General features: G+C 32.7%; 1 protein-coding gene across 1 annotated transcript in view; it reads left to right on the plus strand.

Moving 5' to 3' along the window:
- Kpc1 (Kip1 ubiquitination-promoting complex subunit 1) overlaps positions 1-26,350 on the plus strand; it is a 150,790-nt gene that overhangs the window by 99,319 nt on the left and 25,121 nt on the right. Inside the window, exons 24-26 of the mRNA XM_035366178.2 lie at positions 1,031-1,118; positions 11,127-11,229; positions 15,935-16,074. Of these exons, the coding sequence (XP_035222069.1) occupies positions 1,031-1,118; positions 11,127-11,229; positions 15,935-16,074 (331 nt within the window). The remainder of the gene's footprint in view (positions 1-1,030; positions 1,119-11,126; positions 11,230-15,934; positions 16,075-26,350) is intronic.

Genomic DNA, 26,350 nt, shown 5'->3' on the forward strand with positions numbered 1-26,350 from the left:
CACCTCAGTACTGGCTACTGAGGCATCACCCCACATCACGCACTGGCGCATGATTGGCTCCTTTCTGATAACACAACGTCACGCGCTGGCACATGATTGGCAGTCAGTGTGTTGAAAGGTCTTCCACAAAGGCATTCCTTCCCTTAGGCAGATTAACCTGAAGTGCTTTGTCGTAATTAAATAAACCAAACTTAAACCTTAAAAACTCCTAAAATTAATTTTTGCAGAAAGTGTACAAGTGTGTACTGATTTTTGAATTTTCACCTTTCTATAAAACTTGTTAAAAAGTTTACATTAAAGAGTAACATTTTATTTTGACATTTTTGCAGAAATGTAAATTAGGGAGTTACCTCAAATGCAATGAAAAACTTTTCTGAAAGTAAAAGGCAGTAATAAAGGCCACTTGTCTGGCTAGAAATCAAAAAGTCCAGAGTTCAAATCCTGATAATGTCAGTGCTGGTTTTTCATGTGTTCTACTCTGAAATAAACCTAATAACTCTACAAGTGGTATCCCATCTAAAATGTGGTAGACGTTAATGCATAACCACCTGCATTTGGCAACTGGGTTCCCTTTTCTCTTGCCACTCTTTGGGTAGGGGTGAATGTAAAGAATTTTTGTCTTCCTTGCCACATGCCGCCTTGGTGTAATTGGATGTGCTTCCATCTAGCAATCAGAAGATTTAGAATGCAAATCCCACCAAGGGCATTGTTAATTTTCCTTATTTCCAGCTCTGGAATAACTTCAATAACTGTAAAAATATTTTTGAGCTTGTAATTAAATAATATTGCTGACCGTGACAAACACTCATGTTCTATGTAAGACACTGACTTCCGCAGAACACCAAAAATCATCTAAAATCATGGTTGATCATCATATAAAGGTTTCACTGTTTGTATGAAAAGTATTTTTACATGCTATATAACATCACAAAAAGTGTATTCTGCATTTGCTCTTTTTTAATACAGGACTTGTTTTCCTATTATTCATTTTAAATAATTATTTTATGTAATTTATTTCACTTGTCTTCAGCCGCCTTGTGATGACCAAAGCTCTTCTTCAGCCTTATGAAAATAGAGCATGGGCCCAATCAAACTGGATTCTGATTAGGCTTTGGAAAGTAAAATAAATTTTTCATTTTTTAAAAATAGTTAAAAAAATATTTCATATTCATCATATTCATGTAAGTTACTTATCTCAGAATATATCTGTAACTGTACAGAAGTTTAAATATATTACAAGCTGATAATTATTAACAAATTCCATTCATTATGTATTTATTTATTTTTAATGTCATTATGGTAAAAGTTGTTTCTCCAAATATGTTAATTTTGTTATACTTTTAGGTGAATAAATTGTGTTAAATTCTAATAATATATTAAAATTATATTAAACTGAGGCAAAACAGCTTTGCAATACAAATGGTAGTGCTAATAAACTGCTATGAAATTTTCAGGGTAAGGATAATAAAAACATAGATGCATCTTTAACTCATAATGTGTTTCTTGCATAATGAAATTCAAACTGGAATCTATAGAAAAGTATTATCAAAAGAACTAAAAGGGGAAACTGTGGAATGATAACAGAGAATTTAAAGAAAGTAGCTTGAAGTGAAAAAAAAATATAATACTTCTATTCTTCAAAAAGGTAAATTTATAGCAAAGTAAAGCTTGGAATGCAGTAAAATTATCCTGAGAAAATTGGAGAAGGGTGTGAATTAAAATTTGGATATAAATGGGAAAGAAAAAATATACCTGTTAAATTTAACTCATTTATGATGTTTTTCTTCAGTTAAGATTTTGCTTGCCAGCAACCGAATGGTAAAGTTGGTGAACACTGGTAGTTCAGTTTGGGGTTCCAATCCTGGTGAATAAAGCCAGCTGCATAGGTATTTTTGTTGTTTTCTTCGCCTGTAACATGTATATGAGCCAGTTTCCTCTAGAAAGTCCTTTGGCGAAGGCATCCTTCCCCTTAGGCAGATAGCACTCCACGAAGTCATCCTTTCCCCTTAGGCAGATAGCACTCGGGTACTTTCCCATAATTAAATAAACCAAACTATTTGAGATTTCACTAAATACCTCTCTCTCCCCTTTTCCCCTTTGTTTTACTATCTGTTCTATGAAGGGTGTTCAGATGAAAAGTTATGAAATAACACTATGGGTATAATTGAAGCCTTTGTTCACAAGTAATCACTAGAAGTGTGATCACAACTATCCCACTATTTTTCCTGGAACCAAAGGATTCCCTGTTTCCAGAATTCCTGTGGCTGCAACAGGAGCCAGTGCTCCACTGTGTCTTTTAGTTCGTCATCCAAGTTGGAGCGCTTCCCTTTGAGATGTGTTTTAGCCGACCAAACAAATGGAATCGCAGGGGGACATGTCCGGTTGGATGCTCAAGCTGCTCCTATTTCGCCATATATTTTGTGGGGCTTTGGAGACATGTGAATGTGCATTATCGTGGAGCAGAATCACTCCTGCCATGAATAGCCCAGGCCATTTGCTCTTGATGGACTTGCACAGGTTATGGAGTGCCTCATGGTACACGTCACTGTTAAGGTTTATTCTGTGCTTGAGGAATTCAATGAGTATTGGACCTCGAACATTGATAAAGGATGATGAGCATCACCTTGCCTGCTGAGGGCACAGCTTTGAATTTTTTAAGGGGAGGTGACGGCACATGCTTCCATTGCATGCTGTCCCACTTTGTTTCTGATTCAAAGTGATGGTACCTGCTTTCGTCACCTGCAGCAATCTGCTCCAGGAGAGTGGGGTCTTCATGATACTGGAATAGGTGTTGCAGTTCTAGCTCCATACGCAGTTCTTTTAATGGTTCAATGAGCTCCTTCAGAACTCACTTTGTGCACACTTTCCAGTAACCAACTGTCGTGCATGACTGTTCACACTGTTCCTTAACAATGAGTTTGGCTGTGAATACTGTGTTTGCCTGGCCTGGTCTCAGGTCATCACTCAAACAATCCTGGCCTTCACAAAAATTGGCACTCCACTTTCTCACTGACTCATTTGACACACAGTCTCCCTCGTATATAGCCACATTCCACAGTCAGAAATCTGATAACACCTCACTGAAGTTTAGTGTTTCATAACTCCAAAATACTGCTCATTTTGTTTTATCATTTCAGTGATTTTGGGGTTTTCTTTTATTTTCAAATAATAAATACAGTCAAAAGTCGTTAATCCGGACTCGTCGGGACTTCGGCGATTCCGGATTATCGATTTTTCCGGATTATAGATCATCAGTTTAAATCTGGTAAGATGGCATGCAGAAATTACAAAATTAAAAATATGAAACCGTAATTTATGAAATAAAGAACAATTATGATCTAAAGGGTATCAAAATTTACAATAAGAAAAAGCTTAATATTTATTTGTTTACTTTATTAAACATTTCTTTCAATGTAAGTTGCTTCGTTTCATGTGATAATACTTTCTCTTTAAGTCTATTAAACAGACGTAATTTCTTGTTTAGTTACGAAGTTCCGCTGTTCAAGTCCTATAATTGCTGTGTTGAGAATACCGACTAATTTGTCAATCGAAATGTTTTCGTTTTCAATAACCTCTGGGTCACTTTCTTCACTATCGGAAGCGAATTATAATGACGAGGAACTTGATTTAAATCATATCAAAGACGGAGTACATCGAAATGAAATACTACACTTATTACGGAATTATAAACCAAATAAAATAAAAACATGTGCCCTGAAGATAAGGATAGTGCTGACAGATCAACTTCCAATCTGCAGCATGAAATTGATAAACAGATTTCGGATTTCAAAACACACTTTCGCTTTGTAGATACAAATTACATATTAGTAAATATATATCGGAAATTCTATTTGACATAATCTTTCTAATCTATCATAATCTAATAATGATGTTTCTGCCCCTCTGCCGCAGAGCAGCGTGAAATTGATAAACAGATTTCGGATTTCAAAACATACTTTCGCTTTGTAGTAAATATATATCGGAAATTCTATTTGACATAATCAAAAGTTCAAGCTTACTTTTATAAAATTGCTAATTTTGCGGCTGCAAAAAAATAATAAGCCGGATCCATTTCGAAGATTAAGGAACAACGCAATCTGCAACATTAACTGAATTAGATAACTTTAGCTTAGCGTATAACTCCGTTACACATTAAACGCGCATGCGCACAAACATATTCGCAGCCGTAAGGGTCTTACGCGCTCTCGTAAACGCCTGCGCGCATGCGTGAACGCGACGCATGCGCAGAAAGTTTGTAGCTTTGAGGTCCGGATTATAGATCATTCCGGATTATTGGTGTCCGAATTAACGACTTTTGACTGTATTTATTAACAAGAAAGCTTGTTAGTGAAATTTGCGAAACTTTGAAATAATAACTAAACAAAAATTTAAGGGACAAAAATATATATACATATCAATGAACACAAAGTAAAAAACAGTTCAAAACTTAATCCAGTTGCACACTAATAGTAGCAATATGTAGTGGTAATAATGTAAAATAATTTTTTTAAATTTTATATTGAGATGTCATCTGTAATTATTCAAAAAAGGCTTTAATGGTTAGATTCAATTGATGACATAATGGAAACAGACTTAACAAAACAGTAAATTAATTTATTCATGGTTATTCTTAGTAAGCATAAAGATGTTCACACATTATTTTAGGTGCTTATAGTGCCCATTATACTTTTATATTAGGCAACTAAGAAAGTTCGTGCATGTTTTGAGAACAATTAATTTTTCACATCAGTGTGGTCAAATTGATTCTTATGGCACCACATGTTTACATTCCTTTCAAATCTTATTCAGTAGAGAGTTGTTAAGTACATTGTAGGTTTTGCTATCAGTTTTGTAGGAAGCACAATCTTCGAAAGTATGTGTCATTGGAAAAGGAGATTTTTCAAGCCTATTTTGCTTTACGAGGACAAATTAGGAAACAGAGCAATTAGAAGAATATGCTTTGCGTTTCGGAGACGTCAGTGAGTGAACAGACTGCTCAAAAGTGGTTCAGCCAATTTTCTTCCAAACATGAGAGTTTCTTAGACAACCCTTGTGTTGCACATCCATCCACCCTCAACAAAGTTTAGTTGGAGGAGGAAATTGAGCAGAATCCTCATCAAACTTGACAGAAGCTTGCAAATAGATTTAGAGTATCTTGTAGAACCATTCAATCACATTTTCATAACCTTGGGATGACAAGGAAACTAAGCAAATGGGTTCCTCAATCCTGTCCAAGGAAAACAAGCTCTAGTGCTTGAACATTTGCTTGTCATTGCCATCTCATAATAAAACCTCATTCCTGGACGAAATTGATATGTGATGAAAAATTTATCATCTATGATAACCAGAAGATAAAAAAACATCATTGGTCGACTTCTGGCTTGGTCACATTGACTGCTAAACTGGACATTCACCAAAAGAAGGTAATGCTGTGTGTTTGATGGATCAGTGCTGCCATAGTCCACCATAAATATCTAGAAAGTGGAAAAACCATAAGAGCTGAGGTCTACTTTTCACAGTTGCAAAGAGTTACAATTGCACTACACCAGAAGCAGTCAATATTGGTCAACAGAAGAGTTTTCCTGCTCGATAATATCTGGCCTCATATGGCAAAAGCCACCAAAGATGTGATCAAAACAATATGCTGGGAAGTTCTGCCTCAGCTACCTTATTCCTGGCCATCTCTCCATCGAACTATTACCTGTTTTTGGCCATGAACCTGTGCGAACAGCAGTTCCGAAAATCCGATACTGTCGCAAAGGCTGTATCACAATTTTTTGACTCCAGGAAAAAGGATTTTCTCAAAAAAGGCATTTATAAGCTTGTGTCTCATTAGGAACATATACTTGAATCATTGAGGTGATCATTTCAAAGAATGAAATGGGTTAAGATTTTTATGTGTTGTTTTTGATGAAGGACAAAAACCACACAAACTTTCTTGGTTAACTGGTAGAATGGATTATATTTTCAGGACAATTTACAAAACAGAGTAATAAGAATACATATGTTGCCAGAGAAAGCTAAGCGGGGGGGGGGGGGGAAAGGTCTGCTCAGTGATATTTATAAACTTGGTTCCTTTGTTTAAATTTTGAGCTCTGCGACTGGATGAGAGCCATTTGCAATGCAGGAGGATATGATGACATAATTAGTTTTCAGATATGATGCACTTTAGACTCCAGGAAGAGGATTTAACCAAGTTAAAATGAGGAATTAAAAGGACTATTGCTAAAATAAAATTTTAAGTAATTTTATATACAGTCAAAAGTCTTTAATCTGGACTCGTTGGGACTTCGGCGATTCCGGATTATCAGTTTTTCTGGATTATAGATCATCAGTTTAAATCTGGTAAGATGGCATGCAGAAATTATAAAATTAAAAATATGAAACCATAATTTATGCAATAAAGAGCAATTATGATCTAAAGGGTATCAAAATTTACAAAAAAAAAAAAGCTTAATATTTATTTGTTTACTTTATTAAACATTTCTTTCAACGCGCGCATGCGTAAAGCATACATTACACATAGTCGAAATTAGAAAATTGCAACCAGAAAACTATTTGATGTGTATTCATGATATTTATAATGACGAGGAATTTGATTTAAATCATATCAAAGGAGTAGATCGAGATGAAATATTACATTTAGTAAGGAATTACAAGCCGAATAAAATAAAAACATCTGCCCTGAATATAAGGATAGTGCTGACAGATCAACTTCCAGTTCATTGCGCGCGCGCCGCAACATCCCACCCCCGGCAGAGCAGAGTGAAGTTGATAAACAGATTTTGGAATGGTTAGAGAAACAAAGGATATGCCTTTATCCATTTTTTTGCAGCGATTCCATTTTTCATTTTATGGACATCAAAATATGCTTTCGCTTTGTAGTTTCTTTGGCAGCTCCAGAATCAGAAATTCTTTTTGACATAATCGAAAGTTCAAGCTTACTTTTATAAAATTGCTGTAACAGTCTGCAAAAAATAATAAGCCGGATCCAATTTAAAGATTAAGGAACAACGCAACCTGCAACATTAACTGAAATAGATAATTAGATAATTTTAGCTTAGCTTATACCATGCGTTAAACATTAAACACACATGTGTAAATGTATTATGCACATGCGTAAATGGATATGCACATGCGTAAAGGTATTATGCACATGCATAAATAAATGCATGCATTTACGCATGCGCAGAAAGTTTGTAGCTTTGAGGTCCGGATTATAGATCATTCCGGATTATGGACGTCCGGATTAAAGACTTTTGTCTGTATTATATATTATTATAAAGGCACAGCCCCGGTCCTCCTAGCCGGTCGTATGATAAAAAAATGGGACTGGCCAAAATTTATATACATACAGGATAATTCAATATTTGCCTTTCACATTTTGTGGGAAGGTATGGAAGACGTCAGGAAACCAATTTCATGTAGGAAAGTATGTCTGCAAATGTTATCTACACAAACAAAATGGACAAGTAAAGTTAACATTGGGAAACAGTACAGTTAAGTGGTAAAGAATGTGACCTTTATTTCAACAAGGTAAAGTAAAGGGTGACAGTAGTTTCCGACCATTCACACAAACACAGGATTCACAGTGCCATTGAATAGACTGCCGAACATTTTCAAAAATGCTTGGCATGGTTGGCAACGGGGCAATTCCTGCAGCGGCCACTAGTCGGGCAACAAGATCCATTTCACTGTCGACAGGGGTCTTGTACACAGGGTCTTTCATAGCCCCACACAAAAAGAAATCCATGGATGATAAATCGAGTTACCTGGGTGTCCAAGCGATCGGTCCACCCATGCCAATCCATCGAGCTCCGAATGTTCGGTTCAGGTAATTATGCACAGCTGTTCTATGGGCTGGAGCTCAGTCATATTTATACTACATATCGCGGTGGATATGCGCAGTAACAGTGCTCAGAGGAGCTGGTATTACTGTCTCAAGAAAGATTAGGTATTTCCGGCCGTCCAATCAAGGTGGTAGCAAGTAAGGTTCATACAAACAGTCATCAATGATTCCAGCCCACACATTTATAGCAAAATGATGTTGCCCAGTATGATTTCTTATACCGTCTAGGTTGTCATAAGCCCACACATGTTAATTGTGTATATTGAACACACTTTCATTTGGAAGGACAGAAGCTGGAAAACTGGGGTCCACGGCATCTTTCTGCATAAACCATTGTGCAAATTCAACGTGCTTCGAATAATTGTTAGGATGCAGTAACTGCACCCTTTGCAGATGGTAAGTATGCACACATTCCTCGTGCATTATTTATCAGGCTGCTGATTTGAGAGACCCCAAGCTGCTGAACAATAGCTCGTATGCTGGTATTTGGAAAATTTTCAATGGACTGGTCTGGTCTGGTAGAAATGTAGTGGGGCACCAAGTGTTTACTATAAATAATGTTGGTATAGTCCCACCAGACTTCGATGTACAGGGCTCACTGAGCTGTCGTGACATGAAACATTTGTTTCACCTCTCACTGACAGTCCTGAGACCTCCCGTGAACCCCGGCACTCCCAACCAATACTCCGGACATTTATTAAAATTTCAAAAATATACATAACTTTTAACAGATGATATCATCGCAGTTACATGCTTTGAATACCTATCCAGTTTCGTCTTGTATAATTTGGTCTTGGTGGTCTTGTACAATTTGGTATTCGGTATAATGCACTTGATACAATACAATATTGACTAGTTATAAATAGATGGTATAGTTTTAAGAATTTAAATTAATTAGTATGATACTTTTAAATGAATAGTACAATTTAGTGTTTCACTAATTCAGTCTATAATGGATGGATTATTCAGTTATGGCAAAGCACATCAGGGCTATCTGCCTAAAAGGAGGGATGCCTTTCGTGGAGGACTTTCTAAGGGAAACTGGCTCATATACATGTTACACATGGGAAAAACCATGAAAACGCCCATGCAGCCAGTCCGTTCATGGGATTCAAACCTCGTACCGAACTACCAGCGTTCAGCGTCTTTACCGCTCAGCCGATGCTGGGCCAATATATAATGAAATGTATAATTCAATTTAGTTTAGTATAGCGATTCAATATAGTATATATTCAAATATAACACAGTTTATATATATCCAATAGATCAGTGATAAATAGTTCATTGATCCTAATAAGTTCCTGATAGTTTAAAATTGTAATAGTTCATAAAAGTTCAAAGTAATACATTTGCATACAGTTTATAAATAGTTTATTGCTATATAGTTTATATATAATTTGTATATAGTTCATAATAGTGCATTTATAGGATATTGGTAAAAAGTAGTTCATAATAGTTTATTGGCAAAATTATTGGTGTTATAAACAACAAAAATAATTATAATAGTTCATTAACATTAGTTCTTATAAATTAGTATTTATAATAGTTCTTAATAGTTAATAATAAATAATTCCATAATTAGGTAAATAGTTCACAGTTCTTAGTATTTGGAATAAGTTCATGTCTATTCAGCAGGATTATTAAATCCTTTAGGCTCTAGATTAATAGTTAGTATTTGCAATAGTTCATAATAGTTCATTGTCATTATTATTGGTATCATAATCAACAGGTTAATAGACAATGACATGATCATGTATAATTTTTAAAATTGGTATGTATAATTGTTTATAATAGTACATTAACATTTTGATTGGTATCATAACCGTTAGATATAATAATTCTGATAAATATAAAAATAATTAGACCAACAGTCATAATTATAATAGTTCATAATAGTTTCTTGATATATAGTTTAGTATATGATTCCGTTTCTTTTATTTGAGTTACTGTTATTTCATATCATAATTTTATGTCAAATTCTTATAGTTAAGTTTATATATCACATTTTGTTTAATGTAAATGTTTTCACTTGATAACGTACTTAACTTATCACTTGATAACTTATTAAGTACAATACTTAATAAGTTGGCATAATAGGTTTATATAATAAGTTATAATTTAGTTTTAGTTCATGTAACAGATTTCATCAGTTTATTTTGTTACATAAATATATTTATATATCTGTAGTGTAGTAATCTTTTAATATTTTTCTGTCATCTTTCTTGTGAAGCACTTGTACTTAGTGGATATATATAAATTTTCTTGAGTATTGTCAACATTTTAATTATAATGTTTTGTTGAATTAAAGTCAAGAAGTGATTTTAACTTTTTGGTTGTAAGGATGAATTTAATCTAAGATGTCATATTCGGTTCTTCTAATTATTTTGGTCATTTCCTTTTGATATATTGAGTGGTTTGGTGCGCAAGCAGGGTGATATGTTTTAAGGTCTGTATTATTAGCGTCGTTTCGATGGACTGTAAAACTTGTTCTGTGATGTTGATAGTCTGCATCAATCATCTTCTCTCAGTATCCTGTATGTTGCTGCACAGTGAACTACTTTCGCATGATTGCGATGTACAAGTGCATACATTTGATGCTGCAGTATTCTTCTGTTGGGGTACTAGTCTTTGTAAACTTGTGTAACTCGGTGGCAACTTTTGCCAGCTGCCCCATATGCAAGATGCATATCCGCTAGCTCTTGATGCATTAAGACAATTAATCTTATCACTAGTAAGTCAGAGGTTCATAAAAAAAAATTATCAGACTATACATTAAAGCAATTGCAAGAACAATATTTTCTCTGAATTTGAGAATTTTTTATTATCTTTATTCTATTTTTTACATACTAGATGTTATAGTTGAAATAATTTCTAAATGTCTGTTTAACTAAGGATTGTGATTTGAGGGAAGATTGATAAGGATTTTAATTTGGAATTTAAAATTAAGCAAAAACTCAGTTTGTAATTAATTTCATCAAACTACGATGCATTTTGAGGCAACTTCATGTTTAACTGAATATGTTGTTTTTTGTGTTCTACTGTTTTCAAAATTTTAGTTTTTCTTCTTATTTTAAATAGAGTAATAAATAAATTGAATTTGATAATTAATACTTTTTGTATATAAATTTATATGTATACTTTTTGTGTATAAATTTGTATATTCTATTAATATATTTATCATCTTAATAGAATATAGTTATCATGGAAAGTAACAGTAATTCTCTTAATGTTGAGATTGGTGCTTTATTGCTTGTCTGTTTTCTCTTTATTTTCAAAGGGTTGTGGCTTTGCTTTTCGTTACTCCGTTTCCCCTCATATGGCAAAAAAGATGAATTGTAAATCAATTCCATTACCAGAGGCACTTCCTACTATATCACAAAGTGAGTATTTTGTAATGTTTCATTTATGGCTATTATTGCTTTTATGTGAAAAATTGTGAAACGCAGAAATTTTTTGAAAAAATAAAGATGAAAATTTTTTATTATACATTGTCATTCATGCATTCTTTCATTGGAAACGGCAGTATGTTATGTATCAAACATTACCAGTCATATTTCTAAATGTAGAGAATTTTATGCAATTAATGAAACATAGATAATTAATAATAAATTATTATTAAATATTCAGCAAAAATGAAAGTATAAATAAGAGATCAACCATCTCCTGTTACTGTTTTATTTTTGCATATTTTTATAACACCATGAATACGACCTATTTCTCTTAAAAAGTCCTTCTGAAAGTCATCTTTTCCCTTAGGTTTTATCATATTTAAATAACCTAATTTAACATTTTTTGTATATTGCAATTCACTAGTTTTCCTCATTTACTTTTACTCTGAGTGTTATTTTATTGTCATCTTGCATTATTATGTATCCAGCAGTATTAAAATTGCAACTAGTTATAAGTTCAAATCTTTAAAAAAAAAAAAAAAGAAAAGAAAATAAATAAATAAATAAATAAAATAAAAAAGAAGAAGAATTTACATCTTTCACTGCATCCTCATTAGGGCTGGTGCAATGAAAGAAGTAAATAAATTGACCTGCTTTTGAACTAACAAAGACACAAATTAAAGTTTAAATATTAAAATAATAAAAAGTAATCAGTATATTTATCAATCCATCGCCTACAGAATTAAGTAAGTATATGCATCATTTTGATCTATGTATTTTATAAACTATTTATATGAAAGTGTTTTAACTGATGTATTTTTGAACATTGCTGCATTAACTCATTTTAATGTTATCCGTACCCATATCTTCTTGGAGAAAAATTCTTTCAGAACTAAATTTAATAAAAGAAGATTATTTTCAATTATAAATGTGTTTTTAAGAATTAAAATTAATAGAAATAATAAATTAATAGAATCAAAAATGATGATTTGGAATATTTATGTGTAAATTATCTAAGAATTTTGTGGTGGCTAAAACTAAGAGGATTAACATGCAGTAAATATCTTCATACTTACCTATGTAAAAAATGTATTAAGGTGTTTATGATATTTTTGTGATCATCCAATTTTTTAGATGTTTTGTTTGTTATAGTAGTATATACATATGTATTTTACATTTATATGCTAAAATATTTACAGTGATTAAATAAATTTTATAATTATTAAATAAGTATTTCATAAAATTAATTTAATTTTGATTTTAAAATCCTATTTATAGTTGGAAGGTGATTTTTTGGGAGGGATACTCTGTTATTATGAATCCATACACAGGACAGTATAGGATAGAAAAAAGTGGACAGGAGTGAGTCCGAGGGTCTTCTCCTGTTCCTCCTCAACCACCAAACCATTTGATAGGTCTCTCATTTCTGGAATATTTTAAGTGTCCCATGCCACACAGAACACTACATACTTATAAGTGTTCATTCATGCCTTCTCTGAGATTTGAACTTGGGCCCAATAATATGGCAGCTAGCATCACTAACCACTAAGCTAATCAGGGAAGGTGAATCCATGCACATGTATTATACATATGTGTGTGAAATGAATAAAAGTTTCTTGAAATTTATTTAATTTTGATTTAAATATTCTAGTTTTTTCTAAGCAGGACACAGAAATATAACTTTGTGCAAAGTTGCCACTATCTAGGCAACACTGTCTTCAGAATATTTTTGTCAACATAATTGAAAAAAAAATTACATCTTTCACTGCATCGTTATCGGGGCTGGTACAAAGAAAGAAGTAAATAAATTGACCTGCTTTTGAACTAATAGAGACGTAAAGTTTAAAACTTAAAATAATAAAAAAGTACTCTGTGTATTTTTCTATCGATTCCTTACAGGATGAAGTAACTAATGTAAAAAAATTGGAAAATTATAACATCAGACATGAACAAATTTTAAAAATGCTAAAATTATTATTCTGAGTAAACTGAGTCCAAAAACAGAACATGTAAATATAGCAATCAAATACATGGAAAAATAAAAAAGCTGAAAAGAAACTATGCAGGCTGGGTCAGTTTCTTTTTAAATTATAGATACGTATCATAAACAAGCAAAAAAGCTCGAAAATCTAATAATAAAAATTTTCAATTGACGTGGACCGAATCCAAAAAACATGCAAAATGGAAGGAATCCAACATATAAAAAATAATAAATGAAATTTGATCTTAAAAAATATAAAATAAATAAAAAGTAGTGAGTTCTTAAAATTTGTAACATTAAAGCAACAAAAGTTTGGAATTGAAAAATTATATTCAACATGTTCAGTAGCAAAATACTGTTGCTAAGCCTGAAATGTGCTATGTAATGAAATAAGATAAAATATGATTTTTAAACTGACTAATAATAATAATAATTAGAAAAAAAACTTCTATTGTAACATTAAATATAACGTAGTAAAAATGAATAATTTATAACAGGAATAAACATCGAATTACCTAATTCCTAAAAGAAGTCCAATAAAAACCGCCATAAAATTAAGTTCAAGTGATGTATTATTTTTCTTCAGTTCAAGGAATGGAATAAGTTGTGTTTAATACCATAATAATTATTTTTTTTAATTCAGCTATCAAGAAAGTTTTAATGTATAATGTAAAAACATTTTTGAGAAAGTTAAAAAAAATCGTGAAGAGTAAATAAATAAATTCTAGAAGCTAAATAAAGTGATGGAGGGCAGTGTTAGTAAAGAATGAGCAATCTTAGCGAATGCAAATGAGGAATTTAGCTTAAACATTACAAATTATAGGTACCTACCTAATCGAGGAAAAAAATAGCAGAAAAAGAAAAAAATTTTCAAATGTTACAGAATATAGACTTGACCCAAGCGGGCATTTTTGAGACTCGGAAGCTTAAGCAGGCCCATTTTGTTAATTAAAAGGATAGATAATTATTAAATAGTCATCTAATCTAAATTGAAACTGATGTAAGAATTTTGAAAAGAATGCCTAATTTAACTATGTTAAGAACATCCAAACTGTACCGGCATAATTGTTTCAGTACAGCCTATTATGAAAAACAACAGTTTGATGGTGAAAATAATTTTTAGATTGACAACTGTAGTTTAACTTGTTGTTATTTGATGAAATTATGTGGAATTTTGTTGATTTTTAACATTTTAATAAATAAACTAAGCTTTTTTTAAAAATCATTCTGTTATTACAAATAGTTTTTATTAATGTAATCAGACAAAATATGTTTGATCAATAATAGTGTTAACAATAATTTTTCTGTCGATATTAGATATCCTATTAGATAGATATTTTGTTTTTTATTTATTAATGGCAATAATGTCTTAATATACCTGTAGGTGAGTTAAAAAAAGTTCTAGTTTATGGTAATTGTTAATAAAATTATATTTTTCAATGAAGAGGAACAGGTTACAGATAGCCATTGAATAGTTGGTTACCCCATAGGAATATCATTCATATGTAGAAAACATTATTTTTGATATTTAATAAAAATTTAAATTGCGAATTATCAATAACTGAATAATCAATAATTAAATTGTAAAAAAGTATATTTAAGATAAGGGTTCCATTTATCAATTTTAAGTTTTAAATGCTGAGAAATAGTGGATAGAACTCAGTTCTATTGTACTTTAAGTAGCAAGGTGGTGTATAAGTCCTCAAAATCATAACAGTTAATATTGTAAATTTGTTTAGTTTAAATTACTTTCTGATAATCCATTTGCTGTCCAGTTAATATAAATTAGCTTCTGGACCTCAATAAAAACTTTTTTGAGAATTTTGGTTACATGAATCTAGATCCCTTTTTTCTCATTATTTATTCCATTAGCTATAAATCTGAATTTGATTAGACTCTTATGAAATTTTGAAAGTGCATGCAAACAGGAGAATTTATGATATTGTTTGTTGATAATTTAAAAGGTTTTTGTGAAATGCTTTAAATCTGTTAATGAGTGATTTTTTAGAGTTCTGTTAAGTAACCTTGTTATTAAGTTCATTGCTAATAAGTTCTTGATAGAATTTTTTACAAATAATGTTAACATTGTTGTTAGCTTTGTCAATAGTGGCAATAATAAATTGGGTTTTAGGCTTCTCTATGCTTTTCTTAAAGTTCTTGCAATTAAAATTGATTCTATTTATATTATTGAATTGAAGTTCATTAATGTTATTTTTAATGCCATTGCAAATACGATGTTTCCATTCTTCAAAGGAATTGAGTGGATAGCTGTATTTGCAGCTGGTGGTAATAATAAATTGATTAAAGTTGCATTTGATATTTTTAAGGCAAATATTTTTTCTAGGATTATAGTTAATTTTGAACTTGATGCTTAATTGTATCAATTCCTTAAGTTGTTGGTTTTCAATAATATTAGAATAATAATAATAGAAGCTCCAGTAATAAATAATGTGTTTTTGATGCTGGTCAATGTATTTCTCAAAGCTCAATTCATGCTAGAAGCAAGGTGGGTCAATAACAGGCTCACTGTTGTGCTTAAAGATACTACTACTTAATTTTTTGTTGCATTTGAAGTAGATTTTGAAGTTAGTCATTAATTGGGAAATATTTCTGGTATTTTTTTTATATTTCGTTAATTCAATAAAGTAAAAGATAGAATGTACAAAAACAGTTTTACAGTAGTTCACTTACCCTAGATATGTTTTTTTATTTTAGCTCCCTGCCCATCTCCTGTGTTTTTGGAACATGCAAGTCAGTGGTTATTAGAAAATCCAGAAGCTGCAGCAGCTTTCATAAGCAGCGTGTTGAACCAACTCAACTGGGCATTTTCAGAATTTATTGGAATGCTGCAAGAGGTTAAAACATTTTGAAAATAACATATTCAGTTTTAAATTTAAAGGACTTCTCATGATTATTTAAAAATTCCTTAGGTTTCACATACAAATGTAGATTTTTTTTAAATACGAAGGTTGGGGCAAAAGTCATAGCAACTATTTTTTTCTTGTAGATATGTGAATGGATCACAAAACGTATATGTTTCGTGTGGAAGTTCTGCAGGCATAGTGTGTATGCAGAACAACAAATGGCTCTGTGAGAGCTGGTTCTGCGGTAGCGAGGGCTCTGAAATCAGCCAGTTGGTGAGTGCCGTGCGAGATGGAAGTAACCCGTGTTGAGCAGCGAGCTTACATCAAAATAGCCGTTCTCTGAAGAAGAAATGCGATGGAATATCACCGTGAATTAGTAGAAGCCCTTATGAATAATGCCCTGCCATATTGTACAATAGAACGGTGGGTAGGAAAGTTTCAGCAAGGACGTGTGTCACACCCGTGATGAACAACGTTCAGGATGACCGGTGAGTGTGCGGACCGACTTGCCACGTGCCGTTCATCGAGCACCTCATGTATGAAGACAGACAATGGACATTACTGGAGTTAGAGAGGGCAAGTGGCGTCGAAAAACGTACCGTCCACAGGTTATTGCGTAATGAGCTAGCGTCAGAATCCTTCCCCAATCAAATTGATGGTGATCATCGCGTATGACGTCAGGGGAGTCATTGTTTTCCACTTTGTTCCTCATGGCAGAACAGTGACCGCACAGTACTACAGGGACTTCCTGGTGTGACAGATACGATGTGGCATTCGGGATAAATGTCTGGATCTTGTGGACAGTGCAGTAATTTTGCACGACAATGCAAGACCACATAAAGCAGAGTGTGTACGGCAGCTACTCCGACGTTGGGAATGGGAAGAATTGGAGCACCCTCCGTACTCTCCTGACCTTTCGCCCTGTGACTTTGATTTCATTCCCAAGATTAAGGAACCAATACATGGCGGTTTTCAACATGAGAGGACATTGCTAATGCTGTGCGGCAACAGATGACCCGATTCACACATAGTGTGGTAAATGCTGAGGCTGATGGTATTCAGCGCCTCCCACATCATTGGCAGCTTGTGGTGACAGTAAGAGGGGACTACAGTGAAGGTCTTTAGGCCCAGGTTTGTCATGTCAACATTATGTGTAGTGTGTTATCATTCTTTTGCACGGTGAAGGCTAAATTGCCCTGTATACTACCGTAATAAATTTGTGTGTTACAATATTTCAGTGCTATTCATTGTCCACACATGTAGTTAAGACCTTGTCCTTTCGTCTGTCACATTTTCCAACCAGACTGGTATCTTCAAGAAAAAAAAATAATTGTCATGACTTTTGCCCTAGCCTACATATTTCAAAGCATTTTTTTTTTTTTTTTTGGTGTGTGTATGCATGCTGTATACTTCTTTAAATGTTTTTACTCTAAGCATGAGATTGTAGTTATCAGCATTATAACTGCAGGTAGTTTATCTTTCCCTTTGTAGTGTCTTCGTTTTGATGTGTGGAGTCATTCCTATTACAATAGGTGCCTTTTGATTATTTATTGAAAACAGTAACAAACATGATTCAAACAAATACAGTACAAAGTCCAAAATCCGGACATCCATTATCCGGAATGATCTAAAATCCGGACCTCAAAACCACCACCAACATTTTCTCATAGGCTTTACGCATGCGCATTTGATTTCCCCCTCTGCCCATAATAAAACATCTGGAGAGTCCCGATTATTATTTTCACTTCGACACTAAATAAAATACCTTGTTATTGAAGAAGCAATCATTTTAGCATAAATTTGTACGATCAGTAATTTGGCTCCATTGCTGTGTATCTGCTTGGCATACATCTCAAACCGAAACATTCCACATAGATGCATCGTTGATCTGACACTAACCTGGCGAATCATTATTTGTTATACTTTCCTTTCATCACCGCATGTTTATTAAAACATGACAGCTTGAGTAATGACTCATCTAGCAATGCCTAAACAATTTTTTATGTTAGTAATTGAATAATAAAGGAATGGGGTAACCTTCTACGTTGACCTTACACTTGGCGATGATTACAGATTTAAGCTAAAAAATGTTAATGGGGCGAAAATTTACCAAAAATTTCTTTCCATATGCTGAAAATAGATTTTGTTGATGCTACTCATAGACCCAAAGATTACATTTAGGGATATTTAAATTAAGAATAACTGATTTATTATTCACATAAAAACAGAACCAGTGCAAGGGCTCATATGGCCGCAATGAGTCGCAGAATTTAGGACCCACAGAGACTGCTTCAGGCAGTAATATATCGGGCACCGGCCCTCAGTAAGGCTTAAGTATATGGGAGAATTTATTTATTCAAAACTCTGATAAGCCGTAAGCATGCTCAAGAAACAGACATAAGTATAATAAATAACTAAACCAATGCAATTCAGGCTTAATTGTCTCAGTGTGCGATGGAAGCAAGATAAAATTTAACGAAACAACTCATTGTTAGTCGCCAAGCTCATGATGCATAGCCAAATATGTCTAGTGAAGGAAAGCTAAATTTGATGATGATAGCCACTAATTTTAAAGGTTTTTAGATATCGCAAACAAAGGTGAAATTTTCCAGCTAACGGATTTTGTAAAGAAATGTGGAGAAGTGATAATAAATGAAGATGATATAAAAGAAGTTTTTCATTGTGATGACAATGCTTCTCAAATATCAATCAATGAATGAATGGCGAAATCTGTAGTATGGTTCTAGATCTAGAAAATAGCACTATCGGAAGTGAAGAAAGTGACAGAGAAGTTACTGAAAACGAGAAAATTTTGATTGACAAGTTAGTTTGAATTCGTGAAATAGCGGCTACAGGACTTCAACAATGTAACTTAACAGATTATGTCTGTCTATAGAATTAAAGAGAATGTATTAACACGAAAAAACGAAGCAACTTACACAACTTACATTGAAAGAAATGTTTAATAAGGTAAACAAATAAATATTAAGCTTTTTTTTTTTCTAAATTTTGATACCCTTTAGATCATAATTGTTCTTTATTTCATAAATTACGGTTTCACATATTTAATGTCCCAATATCTTATCCACCAAGCTGCTCATTCGACAGTAAAATTCACCTTCAGTAGAGCAGTGCTTCGTGACACCCGGCCGAAGGCCCTATATCCTGTAGAACAATTTTTAACTTTGCGAGTGTTGTCAAAAAGTAGCCTGATTCTTTATAGAATTTAGTTAAGTTAAAAAAAATTTATCCAAATAGATGCAAATAAAAAATATGGAAAAAAGGGGAAATTAAATAATGATTAAATTGCGATATTTAAGGATAAATTAAACACTGATAATAGAATGTCAGAGAAAGCCGTCAAGTTTGTGAGATGGTTACTGAAAAATAAAGTTACTCACAATTAATGAATTCCATAAGTGTCTGCACTGTTTGGAGAATGCTTGGAGTTTCTCCGCAATGTTCACGTTCTGCAGAAAGCTAAGTATTTCGAGTAAGATCTTGTCAAGTTCCTTAATGTTCAGGTTGAAAAAACACGATACTTGTCCTTCAAAAATACTGGGCACCAAAGTTCTGCTATTTTTAACTTTTTCACTGTAGCGGGTTTTGTTAGTCATCTGAACAGGGCGGTTGTCACTCCTGGGTAGTTGCGGAAAGTTCGCCGATGTCACTTATGGTGCAGGTTGTCGCTGGGTTTTTGGTTGGGCCTTCTTCTCAAATCTCCTCTTGTAGGCTTCGCACCCACGAAAACTGCTCACGTGTTCCTTTCCACAGTATACAACACGGCTTCTTGTCAGGTTTTTTTGGAGCATGTATTGCTCCGATGAGCTCCACCACATTTCACACATCCCTCTAGAGGCTTGTATTTTTCTACATGAATATCAAAACGGAACATGTGATTCAGCTGATAGTTCTGCTCTCCTTCCAGGTTATGTTTCAGTTCGATAAAGAAAGTCGGGAGTTTTACTTGAGTGTCCTTCTTTTTACTCACAAACTGCTTCACTTTGATGACCAGAAACTTTCGTCTTGTTAAGTCGTTCTGGATAGCCTCGTCCTTAATAGAAGCAGGGAGATCCTTAATGATCGCCCTGATATTCCTCTCGCTTTGCGGTTGAAACGTATGAAAGACGATTCCTTTCTCACTTAGGATTTTCATCATCTTCTAACATGTTAACAGTAAAATGCCATGTTATTTATTCCCTTTCAACCAAAATAATTTTATACAGATGGAGCAATGATATTTGCATATAACTTCTTCAGTTCTACATCTGCACCTTTCAAAATTTTGGCATAGTCAGAGTTTATAGTTCAACAAACACCTGTTCTTGACACACTTCTCGATGAAATGCCAGAAGGACATGTTCAGTGTTTAGGGTAGAAACAATTTCAAAATGAACTGCATGTGTGACTTCACAAGTAAACAAACAGATGTAAACCTTGTCTCCATCTTTTGTAAACAAAGGTCCAGCAAAGTAAATTCCTGCAATTTCAAAAAGATTTGTTTCATGAATTCTATCTGCTAGTAATGGAGCAATCACTTGAGTGCCTTTTTAGCCTTAAATTTCCTGTAAATGAAACAGTTATTCAAGCACGATTTTACAGCTTGTCTGCCTCGGATGATCCAATAATTTTCTCGACTTTGAATGAATGTATCTGAAACACCAGCATTAAGCAAGTTCTCATGTTCTCTTTTAATCAGCAGTTCAGTGAATCTAGATTTTCTTGGAATAATCCGTGAATGCTTTTTCTTAAAACTGAAAATCGCAATGCTGTAATATACCACTAAGACATATTAGTCCTTCTACTGTCAGGATCGGGTTCAGACCATATAGTTTGGAATTGGAATTAAGTGATTCATTTCTTGTCAATTTAATACATATAATCCTTTTCAGACTCACTTTGCTATATAAAACTAATCCAATAGCTGATATCACGAGCACTGAAATCAAGTTCGGTTTCTCCCTCATTTCTCCATAAAAATTGAAAAAATTTTTTATCCTCTTCTACTATGCCAATCTCTAAAAATGCTCTTTGAATATCAGCACAGAATGCAGTTAAGTGATATTGAAATCTTAAAATAATCATGAGCAGATCTGCATTAAGGTTAGGACCAATATCTAAGACAGAGCTGTGGAAGATGCAGCTCTAAGTTCTTATATTTATTAATATTTAATTAAATAGATTACAAAAATTTGAAAATTAATATAATTAAATAACATGTTTGCTATATATTGAGCATGATATGAACTAGAATGCTGCAGTGTTGTAGTCTAGCAATCCTTCATAGTCTGAAATTATTGCCATTTTGGCACACATTTCAGTTTGCCAAAGTCCAACAACAGAAAAAATTCTTCTTCTTCTCCTTCCTTCTTTCTTTTTCTTTTCTTTTTTTCCGTGGCTTACCTGCGCTTGAAATACAGTAAACCATTTGCTATAGCAACCACCACCCACCAAACACTGTGATGGTGGCTGTTCTGGGAGAGTATGTACTTTTCTTCCTCTGCTCGCACCCATCAGTATTTCCCTATATGTTGTGGAGTTGGTGATTTGTAGTAATTTGTGCATGCTTGGAACAGTCCCGTCTCATATTGCTATTGGCCATTGTGAAAATGTAGTTATTGTTTTACTTGTTGTAAGGTTTTACTAAAACACTGTTTTATTGTATTTTTAGTAAGTATGGGCTTTCTTAAAGCTACTATTTGATATTCTTTTTTTCTCCATCATGTCAAATTGTAAGAGAAGAAAATTGAATGAAGAAAATAAAATATTTAGAGTGAAAGTTAGATTATTTCTTTACTCCTATGAAAGATAAAATGGTGCGTTTATTGTGCAGTACAGTTTTGACTAAAAGTGTATGCTGATAAACACTATTTGACTCGTAAAGAACATAAATATTTGGATTTAGAAGGTGTACCTTCACAAGCTGCAGTTAAAAAATTGAAAAATGAAAGGCATCATCAACTGGTGTCTTTTAATGCTTTTGTAAAGAAAAATACCACTGCAATCGCTATTACTTACAAAATAGCACATATACTTGGAAAAAGAGGAGGACCATTTAGTGATGTAGAAATAATTAAAGAATGTATTGTTCAAGCAGTAAGTTATGTTAGATCCAGAGAAAAGTTGATAAATGTAAACAATTGCCTCTTTCAAGAACTATAATAGATCGACAGCACAAATTAGCTGAAAATGTAACACAGCAACTTTGTACAACTATACAAAATGAAGACATTTATTTTTCAATTGCTTTATTTAGATGAAAGCATTTAAATTCATTGCTTAATTTAGACGAAAGCATTGATAAAACTGACATGGTGCAAGTTTTATGTTTTATTTGTGTTGTAACTAAAGATTTCAGTGTTATGAAGAACTTCTTGTACTGGGTAGACTAACTGGAAGAACTTGTGGAGATGACATTTTCAAAAAACTTCAGAGAAATATGCCATCGATGACAATTAAATGTCAGTAATTTAGTCAGTGTCTGCACTGATGGCGCACCATCCATAGGATTTGTTGCTTTATTAAAAAAGAAAAAAATTGATATCATTTCACAGTAATTTGTATCAGCAAAATTTTTGCTCAAAAATAAGCATTTTGCAAGCACTCAGGATGCAATTATTTTGATAGAATAGTTGCACTCAGGATAGAATTATTTTGATTTTCAACTATAGTCACTTAAATGCAATGCGGCATTTTAAATTTCGGCAGATGCTAAATTTAAATAAGGAAACATACAGTGTTGATCTACTGTGCTATTGCAAGGTTCACTGGCTATAAACAGGGCAGGTTTTTTTTTAAAGATTTAACTTTACAATGACAAATTTTAAACTTTTAACAACAACAGGGAAATTACATGATCTATCAGGTGAAGCATTTTGCAGAAACATTGCATTGTCTGATATTATGACAATGCAAAACAATTTAAATATTTGCCTTTTTTATGTTAAAAAGGATCCCATAGAAATCTGAGAAAATGCTGTTGAATACCCGTGCCTGCAAGAGCATTCACAGTGTTTTCTTTCCTGCTTTGGAAGTACTTACTCCTGCGAGTAAACAATTTCTCACATGACAAAAATTCAAACTAATTTAAGAATGCAAATTACAGATGTTCATTTAAAAAATCTACTAAGGCTGTGTGTTATGAAGCTTGATCCAAATATTCAACTACTTTCAGGAAAGAAACAAATATCCCACTAAATTAATTTTTCCATCGGATTTTAACATTATTTTACATACTGCTGCTATGCTGGTTTTTTATAACTTAATGTTATATTGTTTATACTTTTATATATTTATACTTTTATATTGTTTTTCTTTATAATGTAATAAATTTATTATTTTTACTTGAAACAATATTTAAACATATGCAGTTGTTTATTAAAAAATTAAAGATTAATGTTATAATAAGTTATGAACCTTATGCAAATACAAAAATATTTAATCAGTACAAAGTCTGTAATCTGGACGTCCATTATCCGGAATGATCTATAATTCGGACTTAAAAGTCACAAACTTTTCTGTATGCTTTATGCATGCGTGTAATACGTTTACGCATACGTGTTTAATGTTTACGCATGTGTGTTTACCACAAAAAATGAAGCAACTTAAACAACTTACATTGAAAGAAATGTTTAATAAAGTAAACAAATAAATATTAAACTTTTTTCTTGTAAATTTTGATACCCTTTAGATCATAATTGCTCTTTATTTCATAAATTATGGTTTCATATTTTTAATTGTATAATTTGTGCATGCCATCTTACCAGATTTAAATTGATGGTCTATAATCCGAAATCGCCGAAGTCAAGACGAGTCCGGGTTACGGACTTTGTACTGTGTTGTAAATTGTTATATTAATAAATGATGAAATGTTTTTTGCATTATTTCTATATAATGCAATAAAGTGATAAAATTATGCAAAAGCTATAAAAATTTCGCAGTACTCGCATTTATAGGTATATCAACTTATGCAGCCTCCTTTATCACTGCTTAATTTAAATGGGGCTTCTCATGATAAAAAAGTTCCCTACCTCTGATCTAAGCAATCATTGAGCGACTGTCCATCTCTAACTTTGACACAATGCATCATACACAATCCTAACTTTTGTGCTTTTTTTTGATTCGTATACAATAGCATGATGAGGTATAAAATACCCAATTTTTCTGTCATCATCTTCATCATATGCAACTTGCTCAAAAATACCATCTCTTTACTGCTTATTAATTATTTCTTTATAACGAAAAGTGCAGCTGCCGATCATGTCTAAATTTATTATTTAAGCTTATCAAATGTCTTTCTTCATCTTCATAATTACTGTTAAATGCATTACAACCCTGCTTCCATGATAATTTAGTCTCATGCCGACCATTTTTATACGTTGTCCTTTTTTCAAAGATGCTTATGACATCAGCATCTGATCACAAAATTTCTTTGTCCTATTTTATTTCTATAGCTTCCAAATCCCATAAATTCTGAATTCTTCCTTCACAGAGGTATGGTTTATATAAATCTTATTATAATCATAATTAATCATAATTTCCATGATTGTTCAATCCCATTTCTATAGCTTGGATTACAAATCAAACAGACTATCTATGAATAACTGTTTCCTTAATTACATATTTCATAAAAAAATTTCCCAAATGTAATCTGAGCCAATCAAAATGTTTATCTCTTTCATATTTTTAGTATAAGGCATTTCTATTCCCTTATTTAGAGACATGTTTGTAATTTACTTTGAAGGAATATCTATGTGGCCATGTGTAATCGCATCAGTTACCACCGCTTCTATGCTGAATATTTTACTAAGGTTAATTCTAAATTAAATCAAGTTATATTATACAGCTATTTAGATTTATGCTCACTAGCAAACCCATATATTTCGTATGTTTCACGTCCTGTAACCTTCGATCCTAATGAGTCGGCAGTTTTCTTTTTTATAAACTTTCTGTTACTCCCACCATCTGTTAAGACCCTCACCATTTCATTTTTTTATTTGTTTTTACTATAGCGCTAAATTTTTGTAATAAAACCAGCTAGGATATTTCTGCTGTTTCATTTTTGTTTAAAGATTCCCTTTTATTTCCGAAGGAATGCAATGAGTGTACCATAGGTAAATTGCTTTCCGTTTCTTTATTGTATTTGATTCGGCTGAATTATTTGTCCCTTCAGCCTTATCACATATTAAATAATTGTGAGGTTTTTTACATATTGGGTGCAGCTTGTCTTTTTTTCCAGCAAAATTTTGATGTATGCCTGTACTGTAACATTGTCCATGTGCTTTTAACAAATTTTTTTTTTCCGGTTAATGACAGACTATTCTGAGTTATGTGAGGTTTATCCAAATAAAAATTACATATTTCATTTTGTTATTAAAGCAGCCACTGTTGGAATGCGCACTTTTAAAACGTTTCGTTTTGGGTCTACATAATTTTGACTCGTTTCCCTATTACTAACAGGAATTTAATTTCACTTAAGGTTTTTTTTTAATCTGATAATAATGGAGACACTTCTCTTATTTCTACCTCCTTTCTCAAAAACTTGACTATATCAAATGATGTTCTATGTCAAATGATTCACACAATTCACATTGTCTATTGTATTGTAATACAAACTCCTCTAGAATTTATTTATAGTATTACTGGGCAAAGTAAACTACTGTAAGTGGCTGCTGCAGTATGTGATGAAGATTTAATGATTGAATTTCAATTTCAATCGTATCATGCATTCTTCGCAATACTAGAACATTCGTGCATGATCAGCAACAATTTATTCATGTGCGAGCTTATAATCAAATCTAGCCTTCTGAATCTTTCTTTTAATAGCTTAATTGACGAATCATAATTTTTGTTTGTTAACGAAAATCCCGAAACTGCTGACAAGGTAGTAAAATGTTTTCAAATATGAAAACTTCTCAAACTTACTTAAAAAATCATTATTACAAATAGCTCTTTCGTAAGAATTCCAGAAATCCAACCAAGATCTATAATCATCACCAAATTTCACAGTGCTTAATTTCAGAAGCTTAACTTTGCTAACTTCGTTTCTTACTACACGTTTTTCTAGCCTAACATTTTCATTTTATTTGTTAACCCAAATTCCATTTTGTGAAGCCATGTTAAGAACACTTTCTATATGCCTACTGAATACCGCATTCCTGATATTCTTCACTCTTAGTAATTTCGTTTTCTAACTCATATATACCGATTATCACTTCTATTACATTATCTAAATCCTTAAGATACTTTATCTTTTCATTCAACTGGT

This window comes from Stegodyphus dumicola, chromosome 9, assembly GCF_044657685.1.
Source record: "Stegodyphus dumicola isolate Sdum_Otavi_A_Nest chromosome 9, ASM4465768v1".
Classification (NCBI taxonomy): Eukaryota; Metazoa; Arthropoda; class Arachnida; order Araneae; family Eresidae; genus Stegodyphus; species Stegodyphus dumicola.